General features: G+C 36.3%; 1 protein-coding gene across 4 annotated transcripts in view; it reads left to right on the top strand.

The window, feature by feature from the left end:
- The window catches only part of PAPOLA (poly(A) polymerase alpha), a 44,723-nt gene extending 39,885 nt beyond the window's left edge, over window positions 1-4,838 (top strand). For 3 of the 4 annotated variants that reach the window (XM_017829804.1, XM_017829802.1, XM_017829801.1), the window contains exons 21-22: window positions 466-540; window positions 2,670-4,838. In XM_017829804.1, coding sequence (XP_017685293.1) covers window positions 466-540; window positions 2,670-2,765 — 171 coding nt within the window. In that variant the 3' untranslated portion in view covers window positions 2,766-4,838. The remainder of the gene's footprint in view (window positions 1-465; window positions 541-2,669) is intronic. The other variant, XM_017829803.1, reaches the window with a different exon arrangement.
- The last annotated feature ends 5,155 nt before the right edge of the window (window positions 4,839-9,993 follow it).

Below are 9,993 nucleotides of genomic sequence, written 5' to 3'. Positions count from 1 at the left end.
ACTCTGCTACTCATCTATTAATTCAGAAAGCTGATTGAACCCATTAAAGCAGCAGGAAAACTTTCATGGCAGAGTGGCAAAAGTAGTGGAAAAGCAGTTGAATTTTCAACAAATTCTGAAGCTTTTCCCATGATCTTCCTTGATAATACACTTTTTGTCTTAATGGAGTTGAATTATTAATGTTTTCCTATAGGATTCTGTATAAAAGATGTTAAGTGGTTAAAGTGACAACTGAGAAGTGATGTAGCTTATGCTGATGTCAAATTCCTAATCAGGGAAACAGTTTCTAATGTGGTGATTCCTACATTATAAAAGGAAGAGTATCAATGCAGCAAGCACCAATGCTTGCCTTTTCCTTTTGCTATATATGCACAATATAAAGCATTCTGGTTAGTGGAGATCTATATAAGTAGCTTTTATAATGGGAAGTGGTGTAACTTTGGTGATACTTTTAATTTTTTTCAGGAGCAACCTGAGACAGAAGTGAATGTTAATTCTCAAGCAGAAACTCTTCAGACAACTTCTCTGCAAGCTCCTCAGGTACTGTTTTTAAAAGCAATACCTCCATGTGTGTTTGCACCGATCTGTGGTGAAAGCATTGAAATGAGTCCAGATGCTAAAAATAAATGTAAAATTTTAAATATAAATCCATTGTATGGAAAACTACTTGTTACTGTCACAATTTTTGTGTTTTAGATGGTCATTGATCTTATTGAATGTGCATTGTAGCTAAACATGTATGGCTTGCCATACAAACTGACTGAAGCTGGTTTCACTCTTCTGAATTGTGCCTTCAAAGTAAGGGGCTCAGTTTATTCCTTTGTGCTTTGCACATCACAGAATAATCCTTTCTAGCAAAGAAACAAATGCTTTAAATAGCAGCTGCTCAAAGATATCCAGGTAGAGGTTGAGAATATCTGAAACGTGACTTCAGATTCTGGTATTTGGTATGAGAGAGAAGTTGTGATCTTGTCATTCCTTAGCTAGCTGTGTTGCTTCACTGCAGATGTTAAAAGTGTAAGGTCCATTGGATAAATAGACACTAAGTATTCTGTGCCATTCACTTAAATTTTTGTTTCTGTTGGGTTTTTGTAACAACTTTTAGAGAGTACATCTTTGTTTTACTAGCATTTTTAAGCTTCTCTTAGTGCTCTACTGATTAAAATTTCACTATCACAAAACATTTTATGCACACTTGAATCATTAAATGATGTGTAGTAAATATATTGGTTGAAAATGGAGATCTATTGCAGTAGTATTTAATAGTATTTCTTATTGGATATTTTGAACTATATGAACAGTACTGAATATAAAGATAACAAGATTGTTTGGGAAAAACTGTAGATGCTACATGGGCTCTCTGAACTGCTTCAGGGAAGTTTTTAGATCATTTAGTAAGTACACCAACTTTATTTCACCTGTTGTTGAGGGGTGATTGTATAAAGCTTGTGTTGTTGTAGCTAAAGTAATCTGGAAACTACAAAAGAATGGTGAGCCTCTTGTGTTGTTTTTCAGTGTTCTCATTGGCTTTGTTTAAAACACTGCCCATGTTGCAGAAAATAGTAACGTATCAAACCACAGATCAGGACTGACCAGAGTGGGTTACTGGGGACAGGGACAAGGCAGGAGGTCAGAGCTATTTTGCCCTGGTCCTTGTTGCATTGTGCTGTGCTACTGATCAGCCAGTGTTAACTCGGTTGATTTTTTTTGTTTGTTTTTCAACAAAGCAACATTTTAGAGCAGTCATTTTAATGCAGCTTTCCCCATGTATAAAATTTTTCTTATATTAATTTTGACTGTTTATAACATAAGAAAACATTTGATGTGAAGTAGTACAAAATAACTGGGTTATTGGGATGGCAAATACTGTGCCACAGTGGAAGAGAAAATACTTTAGAAGGTAATAAAACCCCCATCCTAACATTAGAAGCATGTAAGGCAAGTAAGAAATTAATGAATCACACTCAATCTTGAGAGAGTTTCTTTTCTGTGTTTTCCTTTAGTTGGCTTTAGATACAATTTTGCTTAATGTTATTTAAGTCTTAAGTGAGAAAAAAGTGTTCAGACTGTTGTCAAGGTGGAATTCTTAACTCATTCATACAGCGTGTTTTGTAAAGTTTGTCATACCTCTTTTCTCATAAATGTAAACCAATATGAAAAACTGGAAATTTGACTGTAAAGAGATTTTCAACAGTCAGGACTGTGAATGTATGAAAACACATACTTTGCATTGGGGACAGCTTTTCATCACTCATCTGTAAGGGGCAGAGACTTAACACTGAATTGTTAAAAGGATTTTTAAATACTAACCATGTAGATCAGATAGTAGATGTCACTGATCAAGCAACCTTTTTATGTGGATATTATGTTTTACTATAATACAGATTATTAGTAGGTTCAGCTTGATCTGCAGCACTTGCTAATTTCTTGCAGTTGTTGAAAAGGGTAGTGCACACAAAGACTCTTGTACAAATTTTCTTTAGTAAAGACTATGTAGGCAAAGGAAATATCTGCTTCTATATTTGATTTGTAATTATCCTTGTCTTCATATATTCCTAAAAAGTATTCTGAAGATCTTGGTTTTGAAAGTTAATGCCAATTACTACAAAATTTTTCTTTTTAATATTTACAAAGTTAAAATACAACCAAACTTCTTCTTTTCTTTTCAGAAAACACCCAGTACAGACCTTTCAGATATCCCTGCTCTCCCTGCAAATCCTATTCCTGTTATCAAGAATTCAATAAAATTGAGATTGAACCGGTAAAAACAACCTCAGGGGTCCATAAACAGTATCTGCCAACTCAACCTGTTGTCTTCTAATGCTAGAAAAAAAGGAGAATGGAGGGTGCAAGACTAGAACATAATCGCAAGTGGATTTAGGTATATTTTGTGCACTTCCCTTTCTGGACTAAAATTGCCGCTTGATTGGAAGTCCAGGTTAGTATGTGAAGCCAGGAGTACAATTAATGTGTTAGCAACAGTTGCATTAAATATTTCGAAGGATTACTGCCTTTAAAAACATGAACACTATTTGTAGCCATATTTGACATTCTGATTGAATTTGTTTGAATTGTTTCAAAATTGAGATTAAACTGGCATAAGAATCCCTTAATGCACTTTTATGTACTTTTTTTATTGGAGTATGACTAATTTTAGATCTTTAGCTGATACACTCTCATTTTATTGAAGAATCTCTTCAATAGTAGTAATCTGCAAATTGGATGACATTCTGTGATGTACTATACATTGAAAACAAAGTGTATAGTATACTTCAACTGCCATCAAGCAGCAGTAAGTCTTTAACATGTGATGTCAAATCTTGGGGTTATAACTTGAGGAGGTAATTGGGAAGTTTTGGTATTGGTGGGACATGATTAAGATGTGGTCTGCTTTTATTTATAGGATTATTTTAAGGTGCATACAGATCAGCAATCAAACAGTAAATAAACTTTCTTTTGAGCTAATTGAACTCCTTATTCCCTTTTTTGATCCCTTTATTTCTTGGGAAAAGCTTTTGCATTTTATGTTCTTTTTTTTTGGTGTTTTTTTTTAATTATTTTTTCAGCTTGTATGCACCATCTAGGAGAACAGTTATTTATACAAAATAAAAAGAAGCCATGTACTCATTTGGGTTCCCCCCTGCCTCTTACCTAGTCATAATACTTTGTGACCTCTAGGCACAAATTCAAAATTTGTCCCGTGACTAAAGTGTTTAGGTAAATACTGTGTGCCTGTAAAATACAACACCTGTCTTGATGGCCTTTGAATCACTAAATATAAGATGAATTTTGTACACTCCAAAGGGTCCTATATGCATTAAAAAGCTTCAAATTTTAAATAAACGCAAAAAGACTTTTCCCTAAGAATTTTAATCTTTTTATTTTTAGATGGCTCATCAGAAATAGTTTTACATACTGAACAACACCGAATTTTTAAAAATCATATTTCTAGTAAGCACTTGACATCTAGTAAGCTCTCTTACTCCTATTTTTTGTTCTTGTAGTCCTATCAAAAAAGTAACAGCCTTTTTCTTTTGAAAAAACTGAAGCTCTCATGGCAAAGAACAGCAGTATTTGAGGAACATGAGGGATACCAACAGTAATACCAGATGTAGATAACAAACTTCATGTTACTATTACTTAAGTCTGAAGTATGTGGGATGTCAAATCATACTTCCCATACTTTGATTAGCATGTTTTACGAGCTCCCTTCTCCCATTGTGCTCCATCCTATTACATGTGCATCTTTCATGTTAGAGTTAAATTACTTACACTCTTCCCCTTATCCTTCTAAATTAATTCTCCAAAGTCAGAGTGTAGCTTATCTTTTACTTAGGCTGTGCAGTAACTGAAGGGTTTTTTTTTTTTGCCATTTGTCTAAGATGTCTAGTATACAATATTTCTCTTTTCCTTGCCCTGTGCAGCCTGCTGTCGTCCACCCCCCAAAGAAGGTTATATCTTAACAGTTGAAGTGTACAAGCTGTCTGTGTATTTTGTGTAGCTATGGAGTTTAGATTGAAATTGCCAGGCACAAATTTAGTCTTGTCATTTTGTTTACACATCGGAAAAATCTTTTTCATTTTATTAAACGTTTCATGTAACTGCACCCAAGTTTTGCCAAGCTGGAAACTTGGAATCTTTCTGTATAGTGACTTTTTAATTCTAGTTTTCATAACCTGGAGATCAGACTGTTGCTTTCGCATGATGTACGTAGTGTCTCATGACTGGAGTTTGCTTTGTTTTATAGTATCTGTACTCCTTGTATTTTTCAAGAGCTATTTTGTAAACAGATGATGTATTTCTCCATTGAAAACACAATAAAAAACAGCACAATCCCACGGTTGTCTGATTTTTTCTGAAGGTACTAAATTGATTTTACTTTCTTAATTCATACTCGGCTCTTAAATTTTCTGCTAAGTGAAAATACAGTACGACCTAAAAGAAATACTACATGATGCTTATTTAGAGAAGATTAATTTATGTTTGCTATGGGAAGTGGAAGTAACACTCAGAAGGATTTTGAGTTGTAGTCTGTTAAAGGGAAAGGTTGTGGATTGTGCAGTGGCTTGGTGGGGACAGTTTATTCTCAAAAACACCCTAAGCATTTTAAGGGCATCCATTCCTTCTCCCCTGATTAGGAATCTGTCTTAAATTCTTCAAAGCTGACAAAACTAAAAGAAACATATGCCTAGACAATTTAAGGCTACACTATTTTCTTGGGAAGTCTGAACTTCATTTTTTTAAAAACATTGGCTGTAAGAGTTTTGGCACCACACACTTGCTTTTCTTACAAGTGCTTACTCCTTACGTCAGCAGATGGCACTGTTTCTCTTCTTGTCGAATAGTTTGAGTGTGCCCTGAAATAAAAGTAAAAATTACAAGTAGCTGTGCACCACTTGATTGATCTTTGTATCAGCATGAGCCCAATCCTCCAAATGCTTGATGTGAGTTAACTTTAACAAGTAGTCTCCTTTTGACTAAAATTTCTTTAACTGCTAAAACCACTGGTGATTATGGTCTTCGTATTATAATTGCCCTGCCTAAAACAATAAACCTTTGTGTTGTATATATTTTTCACAGCATGGAATTGCTTGCCTTGTTTAGAACAGATTAATCATCTTTATATCTTGCCCACCACACCTCCCTTTCATCACAGCTGATGATGTTATTTATGGCTTATCTTTTATTTTCTCTGACCAATAAAAATCTGCTAGTAGATATACAAATTTCTGTTTAGTGTTTCTCAATCTACTGCCAATAAGTCTCAATAGCTTGTTTTTCTGAGTTACCCATCATCAGCCTCCAGAAGTAAGTTCACAGACTCATAAGAATTCACAAACAAAAAGCTGAAAATTACTGTTGTAGCCAAAATAATTAACATTAATAAGCCATGGTTTAACAGATGGCTTCAGACATACTGATTTGAATCAGACATTTGAGCTGATGATTTCTAGCTGAAGTTGTGCTTCCTTGATGTAGGTAGTATGTGTGCATGCCACTTTTTAATGCACTAAGAAGTGCATTTCTTGTGGGTTTTGGTTTTTTTTTTGGTTTGTTTTTTGTTTGTTTGTTTTAAACTGCAAAATCTTTAAACTTGAAGCTATAAGTGTATGGTAACTGCATAGTAATTAATATCAATTGACAGTAAATGTGCCTTAATGGGAGAATGTATTTTATCAACAGAAAGTTAAAACAGTTCTTCAGCCTCTAGAGTAACCAAAAATAATTCAGCGAGAACACAGTAGATATTGCTGAACCAGAACCTATGCTTAAATGCACGAAAAACTACCGTGGTAGTTACTGAGGAAGCAGAATATCACAGAATATGCAGAGTTGGAACGGACCAACAAGGATCATCGAGTCCACCCCTTAGCCCTGCACAGGACCATTCCCAAGAGTCACGCCACGTGCCCGAGAGTATTGTCCCAATGCTTCTTGAACTCTGTCAGGCTTGGTGCTGTGACCACTTCCCTGGGGAGCCTCTTCCAGTGCCCCACCACTCTCTATGTGAAGAACCTTCTAATATCCAACCTAAACCTCCCCTGACACAACTTCAGGCCGTTCCCTTGGGTCCTGTCACTGGTCACCACAGAGAAAATGTCGGTGTCTGCTCTTCTTTCCCTCAAGAGGAAGTTGTAGACTGAGGTCTCCCCTCAGTCCCCTCCAGGCTGAACAGAATATGTTTATCCTCTCGTAATAGATATTATCTGGAACTTATGTGCATTTCTACAAAAGATATTTTGCATGTTGAAGTGATGCTGGCATCATTTATGTAACTTAATGAACACACTAGTCAAGTACCTTTGCTGTGATTAATCTCTCTGCCATCATTGTGGCTGAACAATACTTACCATATATTACAGCCGAATGCTTGGTAGGTTCACTTTGTTTACAGATCCAATATTCATATTGGAAAAATGTCAGTAATAAACTGGTTTTAGTATAATAATCTTAGTAGAAGTAAGTATCTCTTCAATAGAAACAAACCCTCTTGGGTTTGTTGGTAGAGGGAGATGCAGTTTGATACGTCTACAAAGTTCAAACTAATGATTTGAAATGCCTACAAACATAAAACATTTGCTAATATTGTCACTGAAAGAATGCAAACTTTGATATGAAACTTCAGAGGGCATGTTTTATTATGAAAAATACAGTGAACCACTGCTGGATATTCCATCTGCTTTTTTTGATATTTAAACTCTAATGGTTTTTTAATAAAGTTTAGGTATATTTGTATTGTTCTAAATAAATTCTGGAATGCTCTTTTTAGGTAACTTTTTTTTTCTGCCTCCCATACTTAATGAATTAAGCAGATCACAGTTCCTATTCAGCAAGTCTGGATTTCTTAATTACCTCAGTATTCTTATATTCTCTCTATTCTAATGCCATATTTCAAATAAACTAAGAATGACAATGTCCTACACACTTTATTAAGTTTTTACCTCAGAAACTCTACTAAATTCAGAAAAAGTCAAATTTAACAGTGTTGGGATGGTTGGGAAAAAATGTTTGATGGTGTACGTAGATTTTTTAAGCTTAGGTTTTGCAGTAAATTACTTCCTCTCAGTAAGAGCCAAAATCCAGGAAAGTAATAGGAAAGGATAAAGAGGAAAATTACTTTTGATGTAAGGTGATAAAAACCCCAGCTTATTGGGTAAGGAAAGCTGCATGCATTTATTTAACTTAAGAAACTAGCCAATGCATTTAAACTGCCCCATAATAACTGTGGCCCACACAGATACTGGACAGCTTACAAGTGCAAGTGTCTTTTTGTCTGCCTTATTTGTGACCTAGCACACCCATTTCAAGTTTGTGATTTTAGAAGTAAATTTCCTGAATAAGGTTACTTAAAGAAAGTTTTACATGCTTCAAGTCTACACGTCTTACGAAACTTTTCACTTCATTAAAGATTGTTTCTGTGGCGTTTGCTTCAGTTAGGGTGGTATGCTGACCTAAAGCAGATAAAATTGTTAAAGTTGAATGGAATGTTGGGTCAAGTACCCTTCAGTGATCGGGCACTTCAAATGGCATGAAGATAAAACTGGAGGCAAGCTGGGCAATCCTTGACATTTGAGAAACAGCTTCCCCCCTCCCTCTCCCCAAATAGAAGTTTGATATAATGTAATGGCCAGTCTTCGCGAGCGAAGATTTGGGAAAGGTCATTAACCCTTCGAGCCTGCGCAGTGGATTTTTTAGGTGAGACACAGCGTGCGCTGAACTGAGCCCACCCTTTAATCCTGAGGTTCATCTGCCGGGGCCAAGTAAACTTGGACAGTGGCAGTGAGGTCCCCAGAATGTAGGTTTGTTTAGAGTGACCTTCTCTTAGATGGATTGCCTTACAGGGCTGACGAGCTCCATCTGCCCGGGGGGCTGGGAATTGAACCCGGGTCGCAGCGGTGAGAGTCCTGCACCCTAACCACTAGACCACCAGAGGCCCCCAGAAGTTTGATACTGAGTAAACATAATACACACTGTTTTAAGAAGTATTGTGTTTAAGTTTTGTGCTGCAGCTTCCACTTCAGCGTTATGCAGCCCTTGCCCTGCGCGGTGTCTGGTGCCGTGTGCCTTCCAGAAATCTGGCATGCGCACTGTCCTTGTTTGCGCTCTCAGTCTGCAGCGGAGCTGTTAATAAAGAGATTGATGATAAAGTTGTCGAAAGAGACAGTTGGACAGGACTGCTCGCCATGAGTGACAGAGGGCACGCTCTGCCTTCACAGCCAAGAACGCTGCCCCCAGCAGAGAGCCGGCCATGCCTGGACACTGTGCCAAGCCTGCTCAGTGCCTGGGAAGAGGAGTCTGCAGCTTGTACGGAGGATTTCAATTAGATTTTTAGCTTGTGCTCTTAAAGGGAGATTGCTCTTATTTAGGATTGGCACACAATTTTTTAAAAACTTTATGGCCTCTTGAAAATAAACACAGTTTCAACAGTGATATAAAGGCTAGTGTACATAAGTTCTGAAATTTTTGAGAGTGATCTCCTAGGCCTTTGAAAATATTTCATTGTGGTCTGGTTAAATGAAGTGAATTTAAAAATTCTTTAAAATTAACATTTTTTGCTTTTATGGGGAATAAATGCATTATTTGTGTACTCAATCTAGATATTAGCTTCTGTAGGAATCTCCCTGACAAGGTGTCATAAACTTGATTCAACTCAGTCATGTGGTCGGAATAAGAGAAGCCCAGGATGATAGATGGAAGCATTCATCGTCACAGCCACAGTTTATCATCTATAAGTTTTATCCGTCACAATGTAAAAAACAGTAAGACTGAGAAAACACTTGATAGTTTAGGCCATCTGCTCACACAGTATATTAGAGTTATTAGTGATTATTCCCACTGTTTCTTACTGTCATCCAGAACAGTGTGTGGATTTTCTATTCACCAGTGATCACTGTGACCACTAAATGCAATAACATAAGAATAACTCATCTGGGAGTACTCTTTTTTTTCCTTGCAGCATCTAGTCCTTGTTGGTAGTGAGATAAAAAGGTCCACACGACCTGAATCAAGAACAATGCCTTAAAAAGCAGTTTCAATAGCCCACTCTTCAATGGTCTGCCTTTGAATGTATTTATGGGAGGAAGATCAGTCCTTTTGGTTTGATCGCATTTTAAGTGGCAGTAGATTGTTTCCTGTGGACAAATTGTACAAATACTGGTATAGACTTCTTCCAGGATTATTGCCCACTGGCCATAATTTCGTAATTTTTTTTAGTAATTTACTAGTGAATTAATAAGTTCATTCTTTATGTATTCTTCTTCGTTTTTAAACAACAAAACACTAAGAGCTATTTCTCTTCAATGAGCCTTTGAACTCAATAGGGATGAAATCTTTTTTTATAGTAGTTGCTGTGAGTAAAAAGAAGCGTTGAATTGATGTAGTAATACTTCTGGTAGTTGATATAGGCACAAGAAATTCTTTCCCAATTTTTAAATTTTGCATCTTGGCTTAGGCTATTTAAAAAAAACCAAATAACAAAACTTTGAAGTTTGC

Source organism: Lepidothrix coronata, unplaced genomic scaffold (assembly GCF_001604755.1).
Source record: "Lepidothrix coronata isolate B3197 unplaced genomic scaffold, Lepidothrix_coronata-1.0 Scaffold169, whole genome shotgun sequence".
NCBI classification, from domain to species: domain Eukaryota; kingdom Metazoa; phylum Chordata; class Aves; order Passeriformes; family Pipridae; genus Lepidothrix; species Lepidothrix coronata.
The sequence above is the reverse complement of the archived record's forward strand: the minus strand, read 5'-3'. Positions and strand labels throughout refer to the sequence as shown.